General features: G+C 38.7%; 1 protein-coding gene across 5 annotated transcripts in view; it reads left to right on the forward strand.

Moving 5' to 3' along the window:
• The window catches only part of slc45a4a (solute carrier family 45 member 4a), a 75,226-nt gene that overhangs the window by 35,723 nt on the left and 11,760 nt on the right, over positions 1-27,743 (forward strand). For 4 of the 5 annotated variants that reach the window (XM_043687819.2, XM_043687822.2, XM_087986637.1 and 1 more), the window contains exons 2-5: positions 4,435-4,964; positions 16,919-17,107; positions 23,438-23,617; positions 25,269-26,362. In XM_043687819.2, coding sequence (XP_043543754.1) covers positions 4,739-4,964; positions 16,919-17,107; positions 23,438-23,617; positions 25,269-26,362 — 1,689 coding nt within the window. In that variant the 5' untranslated portion in view covers positions 4,435-4,738. Of the gene's footprint in view, positions 1-4,434; positions 4,965-13,126; positions 13,222-16,918; positions 17,108-23,437; positions 23,618-25,268; positions 26,363-27,743 lie in introns of those variants that run through there. The other variant, XM_043687821.2, reaches the window with a different exon arrangement.

The raw sequence follows: 27,743 nt of genomic DNA on the forward strand, positions 1-27,743 counted from the left end.
ATGCCGACCAGATATCCCAACCCAATCTAGTCCCACCTGGCCCATACCTCGCCAAATCCTTCCTATTCGTATACCCATCCAAATGCTGCTTAAATGTTGCAATTGTACCAGCCTCCACCACTTCCTCTGGCAGCTCATTCCATACACCTACCACCCTCCTGTGAAAACATTGCCCTGTAGGTCTCTTTTATATCTTTCCCCTCTCTCCCTCTAGTTCTGGACTCCCTGACCCTGGGAAAAGACTGTGTCTATTTATCCTATCCATGCCTCTCATAATGTTGTAAACCTCTAAGGTTACCCCTCAGCCTTCGACGCTCCAGGGAAAACAGCCCCAGTCTGTTCAGTCTCTCCATAAAGCTTAAATCCTCCAACCCTGGCAAAATCCTTGTAAATCTTTTCTGAACCCTTTCAAATTTCACAACATCGTTCTGATAGGAAGGAGACCAGAATTGCCCGCAATATTCCGACAGTGGCCTAACCAATGTCCTGAATTTGGTTCGGCTTGTCCATGTATGCAAGTAAGAAGCATTGATATGGCTGTACTGTATAAACTTTGATAGTTATTAGGTACTTTGTTTTACAGCATTGGACTCTCTCTCAAACTTAGGCTTCAGACAATGCACAATACAGATCATACAAAATCTACTGTGTGGAAAGAGGCCAGTTGGCTTGAGTTTGCATCGGCCCTCCAAAGAACATCCCAGACCCACACTTTTTTTTTTAACCCTATCGCCATGACCCAGTATTTGCCATGCCTAATCCACCTAGTTTACACACCCCTGGACTCTATGGGCAATTTATCATGCCCAATCCACCTAACCTGCACATCTTTTTGATTGGGAAGAAACCAGAGCACTTAACAAAAACTACCACAAACACTGTGCAAACTCCATACACAGTAACCCAAGGCTTGAATTGAACTCAGGTACTCAACACGGATGCTCAGTACAATACTACTTGTGAACAAATGCAATAGATTTGGACATGTGATGGGTGCTTTACATTAAATTGTGTAACTCCTGTATTAGTTATGTGAAGAGGCAAGGCAATATGAGGCCTAGATCACAACAATGAAAATTAAATGAAATCTGTAAAAGAGAATAAAAGGCACATTCTTGGGATTGAAGTGTGGCTTTCTGGAGAGTTGATTGTATTTAAGCACTAAATGTACTTGGATGTAGTACAGAAAAGGCGGAGATCACAGTATGTATCTCCATTAACGGAGCAAAACATTTCAAGGTGTTAACAGCATTGCCAGCAGTTTTTTCTTGCACAGTCTTGAAATATTAGAACATATAACCAAAACCTTGATTAGAGGCAGGTTTTTTTGAGCATCCTAAAGGAGAAGTTTAGGGAGAGGATTCCACACTGAAGATGGATGTTTTCTCTTTACAAAATTTGATGCCAAGTTGTCAGAATTGAAAGAGCTGTGTGATTTTTTTTTTAATGTTTCTGGGACTGGATTGGATAAATATGGAAGGGTGAACAAGTATCTGTGAATGACCAGTGATCTAAGATAGCAAAATTTTGGGTATACACAAGTTTATATTAAGTGATTAGATGGGAAGCTGTCAGGGGAACATTAATAGAGGTAACATAAAGGTCATGAATGAGCAAATGAACATGCAGCACAAGTGTTAAATGGATTCCTGTGGAGTTAAAGCATTAACCACTGATATCATATTGACTAGTGGAGAAAACTGCTCAAAATCTTGAAGTTAGAGTCTATCTTAGTCTCTGTCGCATTATCTAGCATATCAGTTGTAAATAATTGCTATTGTGCAATAAACTCTTTGTTTAACACTAAAGCTGCTTCTCATTAGAATATCAAGTGGTTTTCCATCAAGCCAAGCAGACCTTGTCTGTACCCTAAAAAGAATTGAGGCAGCAAATCTACCTTCCAAGGGATAATTGAGGACTGCGAAATGAATGGTGGTATGCATTGCTGAAAAATGTGTTGCTGGAAAGGCACAGCAGGTCAGGCAGAATCCAAGGAGCAGGAGAATCAACATTTTGGGCTAAAGGGCTTATGTCCAAAACGTCGATTCTCCTGCTCCTTGGATGCTACCTGACCTGCTGTGCTTTTCCAGCAACACATTTTCAGCTCTGATCTCCAGCATCTGCAGTCCTCACTTTCTCCTAGATGGTATGCATTGCTCATACGAGACGGTGGCAAATAGTGTAGCTTCTATTTTGCTGCCTCTTATAATACCAGTAGTGATGGAGGCCTTTTAAGAGAGCTCAAGGCTCTCCTGAAAGATATTTTAAGTCCATGGTTGATGAGAGTTTAAATTCAATGAAACTTTTGCACAATCTGATCTAAATATTGAATTTGAGCAGGTGTGATTCCTTATCACACTATATCTTCACTTTTGGCAAGTTTGCTTCAACAGACTGCCATTTGGGGTTGCTTTGGTCTACTGAAAAATCTCCTGGGTCATGAACAACACTCTACAAGATCTTCCAGGCATCATATGCCAAATGAATAAATGTTAAAACATGGTAAACTGGTTGCAGACCATGACAGTGGATGTGTAATGGTGCAAAATTTTGGAATGGTTAATGTTGAGGCATTCCTGAAGCACTAGCTGCAGTAATACCGTATGGAAACAGCGAAGGAATAGAACTGGTAAATCCTGTTTCTTTCTCCATTTAAGTTTTTAAATTCAGTAGTTTAGTGAAAAGATTAATAAGGTAGCTGATAACTGCCTGTTAATCGCCTGAAGCTTAAACAGGACCTTTTAATAGGTGCTGATTATCATTGAAGCTTAATGAGAGTCAGCTCAGCTGATCTCAGCTTTAAGATGGAGCATGTTGAAAGTGCATGACTGGTAAGTTGCACGGGTTGAGGAATGAGCACATCCAGAGTGAAACGCAACCAGAGTGCAGGTACAATTCGAGTAATTTGGTAGAGAGGGGAAGAGGAGCTTTTTGCTTGCTGCTTCAGCTCGTAGCTTGGAACGTTTTTAAACAGGATAAATTGAAGCCCAGGATCAGGGGCCCAACGCAAGTGACATCACCGGTCACAAGTTCATTGGTAGCTACTAATTTGAGTATCTATAATAGCTTTGCAGCAATAGCAAGAGTTCCTGGATGCGCAGCAGAAATTCATCCCAAGGTAGAAAAAAAATTTACTAAGGGAAGAATGAGGCAATCATGGCTGATAAGGACATCAGGGACAGCATAAAAGCAAAAGGATACGATGTGAAGAAATTACTCTGAATCCTTTAAAAGCCACCAGAGGATAACTAAGAAAGCAACAAGGCAGAAGATGCTGAACTATGAGAGTAAGCTAGCTAATATAAAAGATTGCAAGAGGTTAACATTGCTGGTTCTTTTGGCAGTTAAGGAAAATGCAATGCTTACATTCATTGTGTTAGAATACAAGAGTAGAGATGTATTGTTGAGGCAGTATAAGGCTCTGGTAAGACCACATTTGGAATATTGGGCAGTTTTGGGCCTCATAATCTAAGGAAAGATGTGCTGGCCTTGGAGGGGATCCAGAGCAGGTTTATAAGTATGACCCTGGAGAGGAAGGGCTTGCCACATCCACACTCTGGGTCTGTATGAATTTTAAAAAAGATGAGGGGGGGATATGATTGAAAATTTACAAAATACTGATGAGCCTGAATAGTGTGGATGTGGCGAAGATGTTTCCACTAGGAGAGACTAGACCTGAGGGCACAACCAGAGTGAAAGAACAACCCTGTAAAGGCCAAGTTGCTGAGTGTATTTAAGACAGATTGATAGGCTCTTGATTAGTAAGAGGGAGAAGGCAGGTGAGTGGCATTGAGAAACAGGTCAGCCATGATTAAATGATGGAGCAGACTGGATGAGCCCAATTTTGTTCCTATATCTTGTTTTTATGGTCTTTCAGTATTCAATTAGAGGAGCCTTTCTTCATTTAGTAATGGATAGTATTACAGGCAGTGTAGCAAATTTGAATCTGGAAGGAAACAGCATATTGGTGCACAACAGGAATCTTGCCTTCAGGTGACATCTCCGAAGCAGCATGTAGATAACTGTAAAAGCCTTAAAGTACTAAAGAATCTCTGCAATTAAACTTTACAACCTATGTCATTGGGAAGAGATCTCCAGATAGTCTAGGAGTGGTTCCTATGTGTTGAAATATAACAATGATTAAAAAGTAAAAATTTGCAGTGGTCAGGCAGTACACTTTAAAGGAAATGTCTGATTTACTCGAAGGCACAATCAGATGTTTGTTACCTTACCTACAATAACTCCTATCAATGAATTAGTGTTAAATTTTAAGTTTGTTTAGAAGTCTGTTACAGTTTCTAGCATATCTTTTTATGACTTTCATGCAGGTATTGTTTTTCTCTATTTTAAAAAAACGTGCAGATCTTCCAAACACTAGCTATTTGGCTTTCTTCAGTACTTTGTTTTATTTCTTTTTACCATTTTGTCTTTCAGAATATTCACTCGATGGGGAGCAACAGAGGACCCCTTTGTGTCGCCTTCCCAACTGTATGCTGCAAAGGAAGCATTTCGTCTATAATGAAACTAGTATTAACTGAATGGAAATTAATATGGATTTTTAATAGACAATAAATAAGCCATAATCCAAAGTTTTTACCAATTAGCTTTCTTTTGGTATATGGTTTTTTGGATACATTTAAAGGAAATTGCAGAAAAGTGCTGAATCTACGATTGAACAAAAAAAACCGAAGACACCTTTTCGTCCCAACAAAAGCACAAGTACATTTTTGTGGCAGCAATGGCTCCACAGAATGAAGAGACAGAATCTATGCAAACACAAGAATTGTCCACAAAATTGAAAAAGAAAAGGGATGGCAAAGAGAATGGTGATGAAACAGTTAGTGAGGAGTCCATTGATCGCATTCCTGTCAAATTATGGGTAATGCATGGTGCAGTGATGTTTGGCAGGGAGTTCTGTTATGCTATGGAAACTGCCTTGGTTACACCGGTATTGTTGCAGATAGGTGAGTGCTAAGCAACACTACAAAATTCCTATCAGATATAAGGACCAAAATATTGGGATTAAGCTGTTTTCCTATTGAGTTAGTTACTCATGTCTGCCTATTTACATTCACATTAATTCTATTTTGTTTAATAGAATGATTTTTATTCATGCAGTAATTATCTGTAGCTTTACTACAACAAATAAGCATATCACATTTTATAAATCGATTAATGAATATGTAAAATCAAAGGGAGGGGCATGGTCTACTGCTCCCTGCCTGAACTGATTGAGTTAGAAACGATCAACATTCAGACAACACTTAGGTATTCACTTGCATTTGGGGATGTTCACCAAAAGATGGAAGATGGGATTAATTTAGTTTAAAAATCACAACACTGGGTTATAGTCCAACAGGTTTATGTGGAAGCATGAGCTTTAAGAATGCTCCTCCTTCTTCCACCTGATGAAGATCCCTGATGAAGCACTTATTCCCGAAATGTTGCTCCTCCTCAGATGCTACTTGACCTGCTGTGCTTTTCCAGCACCACACTCTTGACTGTAAGCCGGTGTTGTGATTTTTAACTTTGCACATCCCAGTCCAGCACCACCTTAAATCGGGATTAATTTAATTACTGTAATCTATGTCTAACTGGCACAGACACAATTGGCCAAAGGGCTGTCTTGTAAGCAAAATTTTAAAAACTTGCAGGTGATATTTTTATTTATTGTGCCTTTTTTCTATAGGTATAGATATAAATTCCACTAAAGATTGTTAGCGTTTGGAGATTCTAACCAGTTGTAATAGTCAGATGTTCAGCATGGAAACAAACCCTTCAGTCCAACACATCCATGCCAACCAGTCATCCTAAACTAATCTAGTCCCATTTACCGGCACTTGGCCCATATCCCCTAAACCCTTCCTATTTGTATACCCATTCAGATGCCTTTTACAAGTAACCCCCACCACTTCCTTTTGCAGCTCATTGCACACAATGCTGTTTGCATTAAAAGGCTGCCCCTTAAGTCCCTTAATTTTTTCCCTTCTCACCCTAAACCTATGCCCTCTAGTTTTGGACTTTTTTTTTCCCCCACCCCAGGGCAAAGACTTTGTCTATTTACCCCGTCCATCCTCCTCATGACTTTATAAACCTCTATAAGGTCACCCCTCAGTCTCTGCTCCAGTGAAAACAGCCCCAGCTATCTCCCTATGGCTCAAACCCCCCAACCCTGGCACCATCATTTCAAGTTTCACTACATCCTTCTGCTAGGAAAGAGACCAGAATTGCAGGCACACTTCTAAACTAATGGCCTAACTAACGTCCTGTGTAGCTAGTACCTTTATTAAGTTTTATTGCCTTTCCAAAGCGCAGCACCTCACATTTATCTAAATTAAACTCTATCTACCACACCTTGGCCCATTGTCCCAATGATCAAGATCCAGTTGTACCCTGACAATTAGAACTGTGCATTTTCCCCCTTGTTCCATACATTTTAGTCAAATGTGATATAGTTTCTGATGACTATCAGTCACCTTTTGTAGAACTTAGAGATTAGAATGATAAACAGATAAAATGTTAATGCTAATCTACTTCCAGAATCTTGTGTAGTATTTATCAATTACAAATGCCTGACAGTACACTGAATAATTTTGTGCATATTAGGGATTTTATTATTTTATCCTATTATATTGTAACGAGTAGTAAATTGGTAAGTAATTACTAAGTATGATCAAAATTAGTATAAACATCAAGCCCCTGTTAAATGCCCTCAAAAGGCTGAGATGCTGCTGTAAGTACTTGCTAATTTTTTAGTAACATTTGTCCAAGCTCATCTTGAATAGGGTTGCAACTGGGTTTGTTTTACCAAAATAACAATTACAGTTGCTACCTTTTGTGACTCTAATATTCAAAATCCTCCTTTAGTACTGAACAAAACATTGTCAAAGATTTCCTTCTACATTCACCCCAGACAAATGCAAGAATGCTAAATTTCAAGCTCATACAACTTTATACCAAAGGAGGAAAGTACTTGTTGGCTGGTAGATCAAATTCACATGAGCTGTTGAATGAACCTATTCTTTTCTATTGAGTAGCGATCTTGCATGCAAATTTCTCTTCTAGCAAGCATAGGTGAATCTTATTACAAGGTCAATTGATCATCTTAAATGGATGATCATGTAGCTATTAGTGCACACAGGGTTATTCACTAAGTGCTCCCAAGAACTTGAATCTATTTTAGACAATTTTTGTTTGAGTTTTATATTTTTGCCTCCTATGAACAACTGAAGGGACGTGCTATTTGATTTGATCAGCCAATCACTCGGATGCATGTCCTAATAAATTTCTTCACACCAACACAGTAACTGTATTCTTGTTGAGTAATCTTAAATATTTGAAATTTAGCATTCTTTTGTCCTGATGAGTTTACAATAAAACACTTTCAATCAAAAGTCTATCACTTTGGCAATATTCCACTCCTTTTAAGAATCAGTGAGAAGTTTCTTTAAACATCCAAGAATGCCACAAAGTTAAGCAGCATTGTGCATTTGACATTTTGATAAAACAAGCTCCATCTAATTAGTTCACTAGCTTTAAAAAGGATTTTGGTGGAATTCATTTGTAATTAGTTTCTAATTACCTGCTTACTTTTGCTGTCTTTGACATTCTCATTTTTTGACTTTTGTGTTAGCTATCTAACCTTGTTTAGCCCATAAAGGATATGACAGTACTCAGTCATGATCAGTGTCACCAGTTCTTTTTTGTATAAATAAAGTCAAAAAATGATCCATTTTGGTTCTGGGCAACCTTTTTGGACAACATTTGGAAGATCAGTGTTGCCAAAAAGTTTTGCTTGCATTTTTTTCTATTAATAAATCAGCTTTCTCCTGTTATCAGATAATCAACATCTTTATATTTATTTATGGCTTGGTCCATTGTTAGACTGATTTTAAGCAAAATGTTCCAAAACAGCATATGCTGCAGTAAACAAACTTTTCCAGAACTTCCTCATTTCAAAATGTGATGGGTGTATGTAGACTTACAAAACATAGCTGAATTTGTTTGATTTTTCAGCTGAGATGTGAAAATATGCCTTGTCCTAGGAAAGTATTGGATCCAGTTCCTGGTATCATTCAATATAACTAATGTCCTGATATGTTTCTGGATGTGAGATTATCCTGACGTGTCACATTTCAACAGATAAGAATGGAAACCATACTGGAAAGCTTGCTTTACCTCTTGTCTGATATCTATTAAGGTTTAATGAGGGAATGCAGAGGAAATTTCTGTCTCATTAATTTACTGATGAGTTAACACTTTGTACTCTTTCCAAAATATCAGAATGAAACCACTCCTATCCATTTGATATTTATCCATCTGGAAGGATAAGGGCAGCAAACACATGGAACATCACCAACTGTTATCTTCCAAGCCCCCCCACCCCAACCTGACTTCAGAGCCATATCACCACCTCATTGTTTCTGAATCACAATCCTTGAACTCCTTTTCATATTTCTGCATCTACGCCATGTGCTATACAATTTAAGAAGGAAGCTCACCCCTACCAACTTGAGGGCAGTTGGGATGAGCAAGAAATGCTGTTTGAGCCAGCAGTGCACATATCCTGGGAATGTCTTTCCCATAGTCTGGTTCTTTTATGGCACCATTACCTAACTTGTACTGAACATTTGTACAAAAATGCTCCTGCATATTTGAATACAGCTATTAGAGTCAAGGTGTTGACATTTTACAGCAGCTATAAGGTATTGATTGTGGCATTAACTAAAATAAACTCAAATAATTGATGTTATAGTATTATTTACAGCCATTCTGCCCATTGAACCCTTGTTGGCTTTCTGTATAACACTTCAGTTCTATTTCCCTTCTCAGGCCTTTTTTCTCCTATCAAGTGCTCTTGCACACAACTAAACTTGTTACTCTGTCAAATTACCTATGGTTTTTTTCCACTGTTTAAATTGAGTAATATACATGCAAAACCCATTAACGATGATTCAGACTTCAAGGCTGAGGGACCTTCCCAGGCTGTAGCTCTACATATTTATTTCACTCAGTTGCTTGTTCAATTTCCTTTTGGAAGTCATTTGTTCATCAATATTCTCACTGTTTTGAGAGAAATTCTCATCCCTGGGGATTCAAATGCATTGGCCTTTTGAGGACATTGAGACTGTTTTGAAAAATGCATGTAGGATCTTATGCTTCAAATAAGAGCACCAAAATTAAATACCAAAGCAAATATGGTGTTGTAGCCCTGCTTAGTCTGTAACTAGAGTATTGCATCCTAATCTGGTCATATTGATTTTTTTTTTAAAAAGTCCTTGAGAGGCCAAAAATGATTTACCAGAATTGTTCCAAGGATGAGGGAGTTTTAGCTTCAAAGCTAGGTTGGAGCAGCTGGGTTGCTTCAAGGAAATGAGCATTTTGTTAGACTTTACAGGTTTGAAATCAATGGAAGCAATACTGTTTACCTTAATGGTATGAGGAGCTAAGGTGCTCAAAAGGGGGGGGGGGGGGGTCAGAAGGTTGGTGTGGACTTGATGGACTAAATGGCCTCCACGCTCCAGGAATTGTGATTCTTATCCTCTCCAAGCCCAGCCAAAAATGCATTCTGTATATCATGTGAATATTGCAAACAATAAGGTGCAAGCACGATCCCTATAGTATACCACTGCACATCTGGCAATGATAATGCAAACAGCCTTCTGCTACTACATGATGTCTGCAAAACCAATTTTGCACCCAATTGCTATGAGCAACTTTATCAGTTTCCCTTGTGGGACCTTGCTAAAGGCATTGCTGAAATCAGTATAAATTGCATCAATTGGTTCAGAAAAGATTGACAAGGATGTTGCCAGGGTTGGAGGATTTGAGCTATAGGGAGAGGCTGAACAGGCTGGGGCTGTTTTCCCTGGAGTGTCAGAGGCTGAGGGGTGACCTTTATAGAGGTTTACAAAATCATGAGGGGTATGGATAGGATAAATAGGCAAAGTCTTTTCCCTGGGATCGGGGAGTCCAGAAGTAGAGGGCATAGGTTTAGGGTGAGAGGGGGTAAAGATATAAAAGAGACCCAAGGGGCAACCTTTTCATGCAGAGGTACGTGTATGGAATGAGCTGCCAGCGGATCTGGTGGAGGCTGGTACAATTGCAACATTTAAGAGGCATTTGGATGGGGATATGAATAGGAAGGGTTTGGAGGGATATTGGCCACGTGCTGGCAGGTGGGACTAGATTGGGTTGGGATATCTGGTCGGCATGGACGGGTTGGACCGAAGGGTCTGTTTCCATGCTGTACATCTCTATGATTCTGACTCTGACTTGGTCGACACATCACAAAACTTCATCAGATTTGTTAGGGATTATCTCTCTGACAATGCCCCACTAACTATCTCTGATCAAACCTTGCTTCCTTAAATGGAGATTAATTTTCTTCACTATTTTCTCCAATAGTTTTCCTACCAATTATGTTAGAATCGCTGGGCTATAGTTTCCTGGTGTGTCTGTACCATCATTGTAAAATGAAACCAAATTAACTGTCCTCCAGTCCTCTGGCATTTTCCCTATGGCCTGAGATTATTTAAAAATTTGGGTCAGGGTCCTGTAATTCCTTCACTCCTCTACCACAGATACCTGGCGATTTCGCCAATTTTGAATGTCAAAACTTCCAATACCTCCTGACTTATTAATCTGGTTCAAGAATTTCATAACACAATTTCTCAAATTCTGAACTTGCATCGTCTTGAGAAAAGGAGATGTGAAGTATTCATTTAACACTATCCTTGAGTCTCCCCCTCAAATTTCCCCTTCGTTCCCTAATAGGCCTTACACTTTCCTTGGTTATTCTGTTCCCTTGATGAACTTGTAGATTATCTTGAGGTTCTCCCTAATTTTGCCTGCCGAAGTCTTTTTTAATGACTTCTTTGCTTTCCTAGTTGCTTGCTTGAATTTTCCCAGTGCTTTCTATACTCTTCTAGGGCCTACATTTTTGCTTCCTTTGTATCTGATGCATATCTCCCTTCCTTTTTGTCCAGTGCTTAATATTCCGCGGCAGCCAGGGTTCTCTGGGCCTTTTACTGCTTAGGGGACCATGTTGACCCTGTAACCTTACTTTTTACAGCCTTAGTGAATTGACTATGGGCTGTCCCTCTTTGGGGTCTAAAATGCACTCCTAAAATGTCACATCTTAGTGGAGAACATAGCTGCAAAATAGTTCCATGTATCAATCCATGACCTTAATTCATCTCTTTACCTCTCATACTCCTGGCATTGAAGTGGCTACCATTTAGTGTTACCTTATTCCATTAAGAGACAACATGGCTGAATGTGCTCTGCCTTGTTCCTTTTCTAAGTTATGCTGTATTGAGCTAATGCACTCTAATCCCTGCCCCAGTTTAAATTCCTCCCAACAACCCTAGCAAACTTTCATATAAGAATGTTTGTCCCATTCTGGTTCAGGTATAGACCATCCTGCTTAGAGATCTGACCTTCCCCAGAAATGATCAGTGATTCAGGAATCTAAAACCTTTCCTCCTGCACCAACTCTTGACCCGCATTCGTATGTATTTTCCTTTTGACTTGCATGCTTATTTATGGCATTGGGAGTAATCTTCAATTTCAACCCGAGTTCCTGCTTAATTTATTTCTTTGCTCTTTGAACTCTTGATGCGAGACTTATTCCTTGTTCTATCTGTCATTGGTACAACCTCGGTCTTATCACCTTACCCCTTCTGGCTGAGTGGAGTCCTCCAGGGTTTATGCTGGTACTTTAGCTTTCAACAATTTCTATCAATAAAGGGAGTGAAGAGTATGGTAGCTAAACTCCCTTATTTCAAAACTGTCTACCACCTCTTCAAGTACTTCATGATCTAGCCTCCTCGTTCTCTGGGGTAGGACATTCCAAGCACTTGCAATCCTCTGAAAGAAGGAAACCCTTTCCACCTTCATTCTAAATTCTAATACATGAAAGCCAACCATGTTCTTGCTGTCAACTCTGTCATCTCAGGAATCAATATGTTGAATCTCCTTGAACTGTCTCCAAATTCAACTTGCCTTAGTTACTGTGTAGGTACAAGTAACTATTTTCACTTCCACTGTGCACTTTTGGAGTCTCTATCCATTTAAGTAATAGTCTGCCTTTTCATTCTTCAGTGTGTGGCCTCACTTTCCTACATCAAACTTCAGCTTCCAAATTTTTGTCTACTCACTTAACCAATCAATAATCATTTGCAAATTTCTTAGATCCTTATCATAATATACCTCACACCTATTTTCATATTGTCAGCAACTTTGGATATATTATATTCTTCCCTTCCTTCAAGTCAATTTAAGGTAGATGGAAACTAATTAAGGCCCTTGGATTGTTTCTTGAGCACTCGTTACATCTTTCCAACCTGAAAAAGACCCATTAATCTTGACTCTATCTTGTGTTAACCAATCCTCAGTCTGTACTAATGCGTTACTCCCTGTACTGAGTTCCTGTCTTGTGCTAAACCTTTTATGTGGCACTTTTATCAAATACCTTATGAAAATCAAATCTATTACGTATACTGGTGTCCTTTATCAACTCTGCTCATTATGTCCAATAATTTCTCATGATTCCCTTTCACAAAGCCATGGTGACTTTGAGACTTTTTTTAAAAATGTCTCCCTCTTTCATCCTTAATAGACTCAGCATTTTCCCAATGACAAATTATAGGCTAACTGGTCTACAGTTTCCTGCTTGAACAGGAGCAACACATTGGGGGAAAACTGCCAATGTGCTGGAGCAATCCCACAGTCCAGTGAGTTCTGGAAAATTGTGACCAATGTCTCAATTTCCTCTGCAGCTTCTTTCTTTTAAACTCTTTGATACAGACAGTCAGGACATAGCTGCCTGGCAGTGAAGCGGGATCGTTAATATTTTTGTATCTGGGAATAATACCTATTGCTTCAACTGCACTATCCTTTATTACTATTTTTTTTTCCTCTTTCAACACTTGAATGGTGCTCTGGACCATCCAAACACAGCAAGTACCTAATTAGATAAGGGCACCAGCTGAGGCTCCTCAAAGCTAAATTCTGCGTCCTCATACGTGCGTCACTTGCAGTCAAATCTATTTTTGACCACAGACCCAAGTTTTATGTAATTCAATGTAAGGGGGTGTGTCCAGGTGTTTCTTTCTCCTCTTAGATGTGTCAGCGTCCTCAACTCAGACTCCACCTCATCAGTCAAGCAGAGATTCTTTGAGCAAACAGCATATTGCAGATGTGGTCGGTGTATAGCAGGTAATTAAGAATAATGGAATATTATCCATTATTCAAAAAGGAATTGAACCTAAAATGTTTTATGCTTTGTTTTTTCTTGGTTTGGGAAACGAGTAAATAATTTGAAGGCTGTTTTAGAGGCATTTTTATACTTTTTCATGGGATATAGGTATTGCTGGTAAACACAGCATTTTGTTGCCCATCCCAAATTTTGATTTCCTATTTGAATGAGCAAGTTATCTTAAGTTCAGACAGCTTGGGCTGTTTACTACTAGAGTTGAGTGAAATGAATTGATTGTCAAGACTGTGTAGAGGAGAAAGTGAGGTCTGCAGACGCTGGAGATCAAAGCTGAAACTTTATTGCTGGAACAGCACAGCAGGTCAGGCAGCATCTAGGGAACAGAAGATTCGACGTTTCGGGCACATGCCCTTCTTCAGGAAGAAGGGCATGTGCCCGAAACGTCGAATCTTCTGTTCCCTAGATGCTGCCTGACCTGCTGTGCTGTTCCAGCAATAAAGTTTCAAGACTGTGTAGAGTCATACAACACCGAAACAGACCCTTCGACCTAACTAGTCCATGCCAACCATGTTTTCTAAACTGAGCTAGATCCACTTACCTGTTTGACCCATCTATTTCTAAACCTTTCCTTTTCATATCTGTCCAAACGCCTTTTAAATGTTGTAATTGTACCCACCTCAACCACTGTCCCTGACCGCTTGTCCTGTATATACACCACCCTCTAAAATAGTTGCCCGTCTGGTCCCTTTTAAATCTTTCTCCCCTAACCTTAAACCAATGCCTTCTAGTTTTGGACTCCCCTATCCTGGAGAAATGATCTTGTCTATGTTCCTCATTGTTTTATAAATCTAAGACGACCCCTTCGCCTACTGCACTAGAGATCCGAGCCTTTATATAACTAGAACATTATAGTCTTGGTAATATCTTCTGTGCACCCTTTCAAGTTTAATAGCATCCTTCCTGTAGCAGGATGATCAGAATTATACAGTGCTCCAAGTGTGGCCTTACCAATGGCTTGTACAGCTGTAACATGACATCTCAACTCTGACCAATGAAGACTAATGCCAAACATCTCCCTCTGACCCTACAATTGCCTGTGTACCTCCTGTCCAGGTTTGTCTTACCAAAATGCAGCACCTCCCATTTATCTGAATGAAACTCCATCTGCCTTCCTCAGCTCAGTTGATCAAGGTCCACTTATGTACTCTTGCATTAACACCTAAATTGGTGGTTTAGTGTAGGTATCTGCAGACATACTAACTGTGCTGACTATATTATCATTCTAAATCATTTATATAAGTTACAAACAACAGTGGATCCAAGCACTGATCTTTGTGGCACACTGCTTGTCACAGGGCTCCATTCTGAGCAACAACCCTCCATCTCCTACCATCTCAGCCTTTTGTTCAGGATTCAGTTTAAGGTGTACGTCCAGGGGATGCTTCCTCTTGAGTGAGTCCAAAACCAAAGGCTATTGTTTTTGTTTTCTTAAAAAGTGGTTGCCTTTTTGGGAACTGATGAATTATGGTAGAGCAACTTTGTTATCTGCCTGGCAGTGAAGCGGGATCGTTAATATTTTTGAGGTAGATTCTTGGGCAAGAAAGATGAAGGTTGAGATTGATGTGAATGTGGAATTCAAAACACATTAACCATCAATTTATTGAATGATAGAGCAGACTTGAAGGGCTTGAATGACCACCTCCCACCTCATTCAGTAGGTTCATTTTCCAATGACTCTGCTCTCCAGAGAGCAGTGGAGACATTTCAAATGCTGATTGTCAGAAGAAATTCCTCAATTTTAAGTCTTTATTTTGAAACTCGCTCCTCGCACTTGCCCTATAAATCCCCTCCATCTTCTTGGAAAAAAAAGCTCCTCATCACTGCCTTAACTTTAAGATTTTGTTCTCTGGTCCAAGAGTCTCCAACATGAGAAAACAATTTCTCCACGCCTGTACAGCCTAGGAATCTTGCATGTTTCAATAAGATCCCTCACCACCTAAACTGTTGAGTACATACCCAACCTACTTTACCTCTCATAAGAAAATCCCTACATACTTGAAATGAACCTAATGCATATCCTCTGCCTCCATTGCCGGCATATCTTTCCAAAAAGGTCCACAGTATTCTACCTTATATAGCTTTAGCGAAACTTCCCTACTTTTTCTCTTTGAAATAAAGGCCAACATTCTGTACCTTCCCTATTACCTGCTTAACTTTAATGCTAGTTAACATTTAATCTCTCCTGTCTTCATGCTGTTCCAGAGCTTCCTGTTTTGTTGCTCAGTCTCTGGAGTGTTTATTTGATCAGTTTTTAACAACTGATTGTCTGTCTTGTCAGCAGGTCATTGGCGTATGTCCTGTGTCGTCACTTGAGTAAATGTGGCTCCTTCAGTCACACATGCTAGGCAATCTTTGAACAGTTGCTCAATTTTGAAAAATGAAGATGTAATCTCTGCAAACAGTAAATGAATGGGAAAGGGAGAGAAAATTCATTATTTTGAATAAACAGATGAAGTTTGTAGAAAATTGTTTTCAATTAATACTGTTTGTTTTATACTATATTGTATATCACACCTAACAGATGAATCCATCTGTTTCCTATTCAAATTATTAATTGCATTGATAACTAGAAGTAGTGAACTATCCACTTGCCATTAGTCTAGGAGCCAACAGGAAAGCAAGTTTTCTTGTGGCCAAAGGAAATTGCATAATTTCTAACCAAATTGAGCATGGATAGCCGGGTTGACTTTTGTAATGAGGCTGTCAAACCATTTGAGATCCAGTCATTCTGAGCTGGAGCAACACAATGAGTGTTTTCCTGCAGTATGGAATTTATGCAGACATTATTGTTTTCAGTCGATGACTTGATGCTCAATACCGTCATTTTATCCTGTGTATAGTTTTGTGAGAAAGGCTATTTCAACTAAATCCCACTGCTTTCCCGTTGTAGTACAGGATTAGACTTGCCCTTTAATTTTGTGTGATCATTTTGAATGCTCGGTTTCCATCAATTATTGTACACAATTACCATAGAGGATTTTCAAAAGAGCGATTTAGTTTAAACTGCAGCTTTAATAGCTTGAATGTACTTTGTTTTTACAAGCCTGAGTTGTGCAAATTTAACTTGAGGATGGTGGAAAGGAAGAAATAAGTGCTATAAGCATCCATAAACCTATGAATAAGTAATCTTGCACAGCAACACTAATACTTTCATTCCTTCATTTCGGTTCCTTGACAATTCCTAAGTTTAATCTGAATAAGATCAAATTGCTGGAAAAACTCAGCAGGTCTGGCAGCATCTGTGGGATAACCCTTTTATCTTACAAATATCCTTTGTGCAATTTGACATTTTATTGCACTTTTCCACTGTTGTGATTTTGTTTTCAAAGAAGTCAATCAGCAATTGATTAGATAAAATATTTATTTTGAATCCATATTGACTATGATTTGGTAAATGTTTATGCTACTAATTACATTCTCCTTAGGAATTTTATTCTATAGAACTGGGAAATAAAGTAGTGATGTGTCTGAATGGAAAATGAGGGAAGGTTATGTGACAACAGATTTGAGATGGTGAGTGGAAGGTAATAATTGTAAATTGAATGTGGGGGTGCACGCTGAGAGAATCAGATGTGTTGGAAGAAAATGAAAACCTGCACTTACAAACTGTCTTCTGAAGATTCCCATTTATTCTTGCAGGTCTTCCAGAACAATACTACAGTCTCACCTGGTTCCTTAGCCCAATCCTGGGGTTGATCTTCACTCCTCTGATTGGTTCTGCAAGTGACCGCTGCACCTTGACCTGGGGCCGTCGGCGACCTTTCATTCTGGCTCTTTGTATTGGAGTTCTCTTTGGCGTTGCCCTATTCTTAAATGGATCTGTCCTAGGTAAAAATGGAATTTTGCATTTAGTTGAAACATTTTTGTTTCACAGCTTGGCCTGAGGCTTGGAGAGGAACTTATCATTGGTTTTCCCATGTGTCTGCAGCCCTTGCCTTTGCTGGTAGAGGTTGCAGGTCGGGGTGATGCTGCTGAAGGAACCTTGGTGAATTGTTATAGTGCATATTGCTACCACCATCCGTGGTGGAGGAATGACATTTCAAATTAATGAAAGGGACATTGAGTATTTACATCACTGAACTCGATGCAATCAGCAACAAATATCCCTAATTCTGATCTTGTGTTTTTCTAATCAACCTGTTCAGAGATATTATGATGCAACTCTGGAGCAGTTGGGACTTGAATCTGGGCCTCCTGGGGTACTGCCACAAGGCCCTAATTCTGACAATATTTTTACTTAGTGCACCTAATGTGGGCAAATTTCAACAACAATTCTGATCTTCGTTATTTTCAAATACCAAGCTTCAGTGAGTTGATTTTGGTTTCACTTCTGACAGTCTATGGTGGGTTCCAGATCCACTTCAGAATCTTGAGCAAGGAATCAAGTAATGTTTAATCAACTTGGTCAGACTTATTTGGACATACCTCTGGAACAAGTTAGACTTGAACCAGGACCTCATGATCTAGAGAGAGGGTACTATTGGCTGTCATGAACCCCTGAAGCAATCAAAACAAGTGATGAAATGTCTTCTAATCAACATGATCAGATGTTATAAAATACCAGTGGTGCAGGTGGGAATTAAACCTGGACCTCCAGACCCAGAGGAAAGGACACTATCACTGCCTCAAGCCCTAAATTCTGACCTTTATGGGTATTTGTGATGTTCCACTTTACTGTGACTAATTAGGAAATATTAAGCTAGATGCTTAAACTGCATCTTTCCACTGCTTTATAGTTTAAACGAGTAGCGCAATTTGTTGAGAGATTTTCCAGATCAACCTGTTCAAGGACATTACTGCTGCAGCAGGTGAGACTGGAACTCTAACCTACTAGCTCAGAGGCAGGGACACTACTGTGCCACAAGAGCCATAAAATCTGAATTTGTGATATTTTTAATCTACCTGTTCAGTGATGTTCTGTCATACTTCTGAAATGGTGGGACTTTAACCTGGATCTTTCAGATCCTAAAGTTAAGGACCAACACTGCCACAGACTCAAAATTCTTAAGGTCAAGATTTAATATTTTTTATTTAACCTATTTTTCTGATCATCCTGTTCAGATGTTATACTGGAGCAGGTGGGACTTGATGCCAGGCCCCTCAATCTAAGGTATGAACACCACCACTTAAGCCACAAGAAGGTCCTTCATTCTGACCTTTTTTTAAAAAAAAAACTTTTTCTAATCAACCTGCTCATGTTAACACACCTCTTGCACAGGTGGGCCTTGTACATGGGACTCCTGGTCCAAGGGTAAGGACTCTACACTGTGTTGCAAGAGGGCCCCATTCTGACCTTATGAAGTATTGAAGGTCATTTGAAGCAACTGAAGATAGTTGGGCCTAGCTTTGTTGCAGTGATAGCCAGGTAGCCTGGGTTCAAGTCTCTCCTGCTCCAGAATATCTCTGAACAGATTAATGGAAAATATCCTGCAGTGATGGCCTAGAGTTGAAATATTGGCCATCCTCCTTTGACTTCACCCAATGGAGAAGTTTTACCCTTAATCCCACTGGCTTCAATTTTCACAGGACTCCTCTATTTTGTACTTAGTCAGATACTACCTTGATGTCAAGGCAGTCTTTCATTGCCTCGGTCATTCAGATTCCTTTTTTCCATTCATGTTTGGATTAACTTTGTAATGAGGTCATAAACAGTGTCTAGCAGTACCAAAATTGAACGTCACTGGGCAAGTTACTGCTGTACAACTACTAATGACAGCATTGTTAATGAAACTTGGTTGGCTGGATTGGATTTGTCCTGATTTGAGCTGCATAATTTTGCACCATGGGCAAGTTTCTAATATTGGATGGGAACTGCAAATAGAAGGCAGTTGGTATTAAAACCAACTAGAAATGAAAAATGTCTTTACTTGCACATAGAATGTAGAACTCACTACAGGAAATAGTTAAAATAAATGGTTTGGCTGCCTTCGAAATGAATCTAAATGATAGAAAAGGGATATAGAAAAATTTGCTGCAAGTCTTCAATGATGTGGGTGGAATGGGAAGGGACTTGTGTGAAGTATAATTGCTCACAGACTGGTTGAGCCAAACAGCCTGTGGTTTCTATAAAAATTGCAAGTATCTTTTCTGAAAGCAGTGAATTATTCTGAAGGGTTGTCATAACTATTTGGTAATACTTTGATGCTTTGTCATAAATGTGAATAAAAATTTTCACAGGTTGTACATCTTCCCATACTTCAACTTCAGTTAAATTAAATCATTTTAAGGCTTCAGAAAAATGGCAGTAAATGTGAACTACAAAAATATTCAGAAGTAATGAATTGATAATTTAAATGAATAATAGCAATTGCTTAGTACCCAGCAGCAAAGTCTAATGTAGCTAATTTTTTTCTTTTTTGGTTTAGAACAGCCAGACAATAAAATGTCAGCCCAATGTGATTTACAACTAAAGCATTGGAGTTTAAGTGACTTTGGATTCTCGTGGGTTTAAAAATGAGTTTGCTGTTTCCTCCTCTCAGCCACTATCCCTCACTGTCCTGGTCCACTGTCTCTCATTGCTTTTATAATTTCCCATCTCTCATCCTCCTCCTCCCTACTCTTCTCCCTCTATTGCATATTGCCATGTTGCCTCTCACCAATCCCTTTGTTCCCTTTCTCTCATGCTGTTTCTCTTCTCAACTCTCCCCCTCTAACGTTATCTTACATTGTCCCCTTAACTTCAAGAAAATAGTTCTTGGGGTTTGGCCTGCACTCAAGTTTCCATCAGCACTCTGAAGTGACACTCACTAGCAGATGTGATTGCCCACTGAGGAAATTATCTCTGGCTGTAAGTCGTATGGGTCCTTGCTTGCAATCCTAAAGGTACATCTCTGACCATTCATTTGGCACGTGTTTCCAGGAGGTGGAACTGGACCTTAAGATCACTGAAGTTCCTTTTCCATACTTTCTCTTGCCACTAGGTGTTCTCTAAGAAATTTGTCCTCTTCATACAGGAACTGCCTCGAAGTCCGTTCCTAATGAATGAGGGTCTCCCAAGCATTGACATCTATGTTGTGTTGTTGATGTAAGTCTTCAGGGAGTCTTTGAAACTCTTCCTTTGTCATCTTCTCAATCGAGCTTTCATTGAGCTGGATGGAGATTTTACTTTGGCAGTCAGAACTCTTAAGCTTGTCACTGGTTGTCAGTAATATTACTCCACCAGCAATGATCCTTGTAAACTGTGCAAATGAGTACATCAATCAATTTGCTGATGAATGGATTTTGAAATCCATTGCTGTGCCACAAAAAAAACTTGCAGGGTATTTTTGAGGACCAGCAAAAACTTTGCATTGCAATGAAATTGGCTGATTTTATTTTTCTCTGGAAAGATTTAAATGCATTTTGTTAAAACGCAACTTCATTTCTAAATGAATTCTCAGCAGCGATTCCCTTTCTGCCATGTGCACAAAGCACAGAGTTCAAACTCCATGTCCCTGGAATCCCCAAATAACTTATTCGTACATCCTGACCACATGTCAGCCCTAGTGTCCTTTTTCAATCTCACCATTTTTTCTCTTTACCTCCCACTCATTTTTCAAGCTCACTTGTTTTTTTTTTGCACTGTCTCTTTTGAATGAGTTCTAAATTCATACATCATTAAAGCAGACTTCAGGCCGTCTGGAATGTTCTTGTATGTGATCCATGGGCCAAAGGTTGAGAGAAATAGTACTCTGGTAATCTGAACACAATCAGTTCAGTTTACACAGGCATTTGCTGCGAATGGTTTCAAGTCAGCTAACTTTGACCATGGATTTTGATATGATTTTTGATTGGGTAAAGATGCACACTTTTTTGATACCCTCACCATTCCCTCACATATAAGGGAGGTACTATCTTTTCCCGATGCAGGTTCTTGTATAGTAGCACAATCCCTGTTTTAGAACCTTACTCAGATCCACAATAAATCTTTTCATTTGAGTCCCGTTTTACCTTCAAATTGGAGCTTAATCCAAAAGTTTCCAGTGCAAAATAAGGAATTGTATTGCTGGCTACTCTGCTTTGCAGAAAGTCCCAAGCCTCTACTCCCATAGACTAATGGAGCAACCCAAAACACTCTTTCTTCAGAGAAGAAATGAGTTGAAGTACTTAATTTATCAGTAACCTGCTAATTTCTCACATAGGAACAAGTTTGCCTAGGTCATACAATGAATTGTGGTTATCAAAAAACAGTGCATTTAAAAAAATTGTCTAGTTGGTCATTTCAATTTGATTCATTCACATGCTTCAGGCATTCCATAAATCCAACTTTTCACAGGAGAAAAATGGTAGGAAGCAATTCATAGGAAATGTTTCCTGTTGTTTTCCTTTTTAATAAAAGATTTCTCAAGCAGTTGTCAGAAGAGTACAAGTCCACATCCTTTATTATTGGAACACTATGCTCATATCAGATTTGAATCTTTAAAACACCTCCTGTTATGGTCTTCAGAAGAAACAACTTTTTTAAAATAAGTAAACACTTTTTCAAATGTGCAAGAACACTCTAGGACAAGCATTTTTTTATGTCCTTGTCAGTAATAAGATGAAATATGCACTTATTGCTCTGTGGTTTAGAATTGCTTTCCTGATAGTTAAGAATCAGTCTCTGTGAGTGGTTCTGAAATTCATTTTTGAACTGTATATATAGCATTTACATTTAGTGTGTCAGCTTAGTTCTAAAAATCAGTGGTTCACACTGCATTAGATTTATAGACCTAAACAAGATTTTAGAATATCCAGGCTATCAATATTCATATAAAGACTTAAATTGCAAAATCTTGGGTCAAAGAAATACTAGACATGTCTTAATAAAAATATCTCTCGCCAATAAATTCTTCAAGCAGAAATTGTTACATAAAAATAAGGAACATTCAGCAAATTCTACTTTAAGTATGTAAAGGAGCAACAATTCAGGTGCTTTTGATTCAGATTAACTTGAGTTCTCCAGTGTCAACATTGATGGATAGATTGGACCTGTACTAGTTGGTATTCAGACGATTGAGGGAGCAACCTCACTGAAACACATACAAGATTCTTAGTGGACTGGACAGTAGATGCTGAAATGTTGGTTGCCCCTTGTGGAAGAGTCTAGGACTAGAGAGCATAACCTCAAAATAAGAGGTAACCTGTATAAAACATAAGGAATTTCTTCTGAGGGTAGTGGATCTGTGGAAGTATTTAGCAAAGCTGTCGAGGCAGGCTTGAGTTATATTCAAGGCTGACATGGATGGATTTTTAAATAGTTTTATGGGGATAAGGCAGAAAAGTGGAATTGTGGACTACCATATCAACCATGATCTCCTTAAATGACAGAGCAGATTTGACAAGCTGAATGACTTATTTTGAGTGCTGCTAGCTAAGCTAGTATTTTTTGCCCTAGACAGTTGAGTCAACCACATTGCTGTGAATTTGGAGCCAGTTAGGCCTGATCAGGTGAGGATGCAGATTTCCTTCCCTGAAAGACATTAGTGAATCAGACGAGTTTTTATGGCAATTGTGTGGTTGTATGGTCACCATTAGACTAGCTATTCATTCCAGATTTTTGAGTTCAGATTTCATTATCTGCCATGTTGTCATGCCACCATGTCTTCAACACATTATCCTGAGTGCTGTGGATCACGAGTTTGATGACATTACTACTGTACCATTATCCTACTACTGCTCCTGTGTGGTTTAGTGGTCTTGTTTCTACTTGCTTCCTATTGGCTTCTCCAGAAGCATCTTTTGTTTGTAAAACTACTAATTCTAATGGACATTTAAATATTTGGAAGGTAAGGTTTTTGTTTTAGAAATTAGTTTCAATTAATGAGGAGTTCTAATAAAACTTAATAGATTTTTGAAAATCTTTATGATGTGCCTCATTTTAAATACTATCAAAGTACAACTTGATTCTTCATAGTATATGTTCTGCTTGAGAGTTTTAAAAGTTTAGCAGTATACTGAGCATTAAAGGTATTTCACTAAATTATTTGCTTGTCAGTAATCTGAGACTATCTAAATGTTTATCTCTACCGAAACAATTTCACTCGCTGTTTTAACAAATTTGACTTTTAACAAGTGTTTTAAAATGATCTAGAGTGGTATTGAAACGTTTCTATTTTGGAAACTGAAAATTATGAACTAACTTTAATTCAAACATGTTTCTTGCAGTCCTGTTTTACTTTTAGTAATTCTGCTCCTCAGGTCTAGCCATTGGAGACATCCCTGACCGTCAGCCAATTGGTATAGTCCTGACTGTTCTAGGTGTAGTAATATTGGACTTTTGCGCAGATGCAACAGAGGGACCAATCCGAGCTTATTTGCTGGATGTGGCAGACACTGAAGAGCAAGATCTGGCACTCAATATCCATGCCTTTTCTGCAGGTTTGCACTTAGTCTTTTTCTTTTCAAGTTTATCTCTTAAAAAGCAAAGAGAATAACTTGTCTTAATTTTGATCTGAACAGTGTAATTGATTCACATGGATGCAAAAGTAACGTGTATAATTAAGTACAAATCACCCTTGAGTGGAGAATTTTCATGTTCCTTTTGTTCAATTGCAAGTTTTGAAGGCCACCTGATAATTTGCTTCAGTTGAATATGTATGAGAAGGATTTTCTAAAGGAGTTTTGTATTAAAAGTATACTCAAAATAATCATATTTAATGTAAGAATCAATTTCAATATTTAATTATATATTGCCTCAGTGTGTCTGATGTTGACTTGATTGTAAAGCAAGAAACAGGAGTCAATTTGTACACACCAGGGTCCAAGTTTACCTGTCTTTGGGTGAAACTGATTTGAGCCTCAGACCTCATGTGAAACCACTTAGTTTATTTTATAAAAGCAATGTTTGAGTTCCTGTGCAACCCTGCATTATAGAGAAATCACACTTTAGAAACAGCGCTTAGTGTTGGTGCAGTGTTCTCATGGCAGCCAGCACACACTTCTAAAAAATTTGCACTGTAGGAACAGTGTCCCCAATTCATCAATCTCGTTGTAGCGAATTAAGGTAGACAATGTGTGTTATAACAGAACAACCTGTATTTTCATGTCACTTGACACTTCCATCTGTTTTGCATTTCATCTTTTGAAGAAATTGTGCAGCAACAGCCAATTCCAAACCTCTAGGTTTTAAAAGCATTTGAACAATATATAAATGTAAGTAGAAATGCAAGTCAGGCCTTCATAATTGTCCTGTCATTCAAATACATATTTCCATTTCTCAAGTAAAATGTTTGGATTTTCTTATGGTATAGAAGAGAAATGTAGGAATGTTAGTGGATGAAATAGTGAAATCCATGGCCAGTGGCAGAGGATATAGTGCACTTGTCTCCTAATTAGCTGCACTCTACAACTTGATTACCTTTATTGGAGTTAGGGCTTCCTTTGCTTTGTCTTTAAAAGACACAAAGACAATTGAAGAGCTAGGAATTGGATGCCTGAACTCCAAGAAGGAAGCTTAGGTGGAGATTTCATCAACATTTAAAACTCTAGCAGTATGATAGACTGACGCAACATAAATTGTTTGACATATGCCATTAACCTGGAGACCGATTTGAGTTTGGAATTTCAATGCAACTCTCTCTCATGGTGGGGAAAAAAATCTGAAATGCATTGTCTGAATAAATACAGCCTGAGCCAATTAAAGAATCGGTTGTCTGTTTCTCAGTGAAAAGGTTGATTTATGAAAATGATATTTGTTGAAAAAAATTGAATATGGTACTTTTGGGCTGGATTATAAAAATCTTTAGGTTCTGAAAGTAATGAGCAAGATTAGACTATACAGCCTGCTGATCTCGCTCTGTAGTTTAATATAGTCATGCTGACCTTGTATGTCGTTCCACTTTCCCCATATTCCTTTTTTTTTCCCTAAAGCCAAATGTCTTTACCCTCTTCCAAAGAGATTTTAACAGGATTTGAGAATTTTCACTATATTTGCATTCATTAAGAATGTGAAATCTTTTTAAAAAGACATGTTGTTTATAGACTTCTGCTTAAGATTCTTAATTGGTGTCCATCTTTAATTTCTCCCTAGGTCTGGGTGGAGCTGTTGGCTACATGTTGGGTGGTTTAGATTGGACACAGACCACTTTGGGGCGGATCTTCAGATCACAACAACAAGTCCTCTTCTTCTTTGCATCCATCATCTTTTCTGTATCTGTTGCTTTACATCTTTTCAGCATTGAAGAAGAGCAGTATAACCCGCAACAAGATCGCATTGATGACGAAACTGAGATACGATCAACTGTCAAAATAAATGACAGTCTCCCACCTATCTCTCAGCTTGATGTGGCCCATGAGGATGGGCGTTTCTCTGCTTCAGTCTTCCCTCATGAAACCACCTCTGTGCAAGATGTCGATCTCAACTTCCTAGATGTAAATATTGGACGGAGCCAAAGTGACTCTGTTTTGCACATGCCTGATGCAACAATAGAAGTTGAACCAGAGTTGTTCTTTTTGCGGGACATTGAACCTTCTATTTTTCAGGACCAATGTGATAGTATGTGTCACTCTTCTTCAAGTTTATCAAAAAGTTATAATCAGGAATTGATGTCCAGGTTCAATCAAGTGTCTGCTTTGCTCAGGGAACATGAACATGAAGATTTTTCTCAGTCTGATCTGAAGACTGATTCCAAAATGGCAAATGGACGTGCTGATGACCTTATCAATGGTAATATTAGTCATAACATGTCCAGAATTGGAATGAAGCAATCAACCACCAGCAGCTCCATGCGCAGGCGACGGCACATGTTCTACCGACAGCCATCTCACACTTTTTCATACTATGGCAAGATGGGTTCTCATCGTTACCGCTTTCGTCGTGCCAACGCCATTGTCCTCATCAAATCCTCACGGAGTATGAATGATCTGTATGATCTACAGAAGAGACAAAGGCAGCGACAGAGATTGCGTAACCAGAGTGGTGTGACCAATTCAAGCAGTGATACAGACAGTGAGGAAGGAGAGACTGAGACTACTGTAAAGCTTCTATGGCTGTCCATGCTGAAAATGCCAAAGGAACTATTAAGGCTTTGTGTATGCCACCTTGTAACTTGGTTTGCAATGATTGGAGCTGCAGTTTTCTACACGGACTTCATGGGACAGGTTATCTATAGAGGCGACCCAAAAGTAAGTTAATGTAATTGAACCATTTTCTTCCTATTCATGCTTGATATTCTGACTATGCAAGATATCACTAAGTCTGTTTGGCTTAACAAGTACGGAATATTCAGTGTTTGGGAGAAGAATAATGATATTTAAAAAATCTCAATCTCTCATCAGGGCCAAGTGTCATTTCTGTTCTTAGAATTTCAAATTGGAAATTTGGGGTTCTTTTACTGCTAGTTTGGAACTGAAGTCCAATGGAACCATGTGTTTTGCATTTAGAGAATGGGTTTAATGTGGATATTATTGGGTAGTACAATGCATATCAATGCATAGATTATACTTGGAATATTGTGTTCAGGAAGGATGTGGAAGCTTTAGAGAGGATAGAGATTTACCAGGATGTTGCCTGGACTGGAGGAAATGTCTTATGAAATAAGGTTGAGGGAGCTAGGGCTTTTTCATTGGAGGGAAGAAGGATGAGGGGTGACTTGAGAGAGGTCTACAAGATGAGAGGCAGAGTGGACAGCCAGAGACTTTTTTCCCTCCGAGTGGAATGGCTATCACAAGGGGGCATAGTTTTAAGGTGGTTTAAGAAAGGTGTCAGAGGTAGGTTCTTTACTACCACTGCTGGCATCCATGCACCCACCATTCAGTAGAGTCAATACGTTAGGGACATTTAAGCCACTCTTGGATAGGCTCATGGAAGAATACAATGAAAGGTATGTAAGTTAATTTGATCTGAGAGTAGGATGAAATATTAGCACCACATCAAGGGCCTGTACTGTTCTATATCTAATCCAATTCATTGAAAGAAATGAAAAATGCAGGCAGGAGTTGTCAGCAGATAGGAATCCTAGCAATGCTCACCAAAAGCATCATACTATGGCTTATATTATAATTGTAGCCTTTTGGTTTCTAAGACCTTAATTCTTTGTCATTTACTTGCCCTTTGTTTGGGAAGCCATGTATTTTAATCGGGTGAAATTGGAAATGTGCAGAAAAAGGGTGGTTTAATTTTTCATTTAACTCGAAGCTAAAATGTTGTTTGTAAATATGGACTTCGAATGTTTTATTGCTATATCCAGATGATTTATAGTTTCTTATTGGAGTTTGGAATAATACAAATTTTATTGGACAATATTCCATCCGTATTTGTTTTTGTAACCACTGACTAATCCTTCAGCTTTTATTATTCTCAATGTTGCAGTATAAGGAAAGCCAGAGTATGAACAGTCACGGTTTAAGAAAACAGGATGAAATACAAATGTGTGACTTGACCTTTACTTGTAACAATATCCAAACATCAACAAAGTGTACTGTAAAAGAATTAATGGATAGACTTTGTGCTCAACCACATTAGATGTATGCAATTTTTCATTCAACCTCTCAGCAGTTTTTCTGT

Source organism: Chiloscyllium plagiosum, unplaced genomic scaffold, assembly GCF_037043375.1.
Source record: "Chiloscyllium plagiosum isolate Xiang-an unplaced genomic scaffold, Cpla_swu_hap1 HiC_scaffold_4, whole genome shotgun sequence".
In the NCBI taxonomy this organism is placed as follows: domain Eukaryota; kingdom Metazoa; phylum Chordata; class Chondrichthyes; order Orectolobiformes; family Hemiscylliidae; genus Chiloscyllium; species Chiloscyllium plagiosum.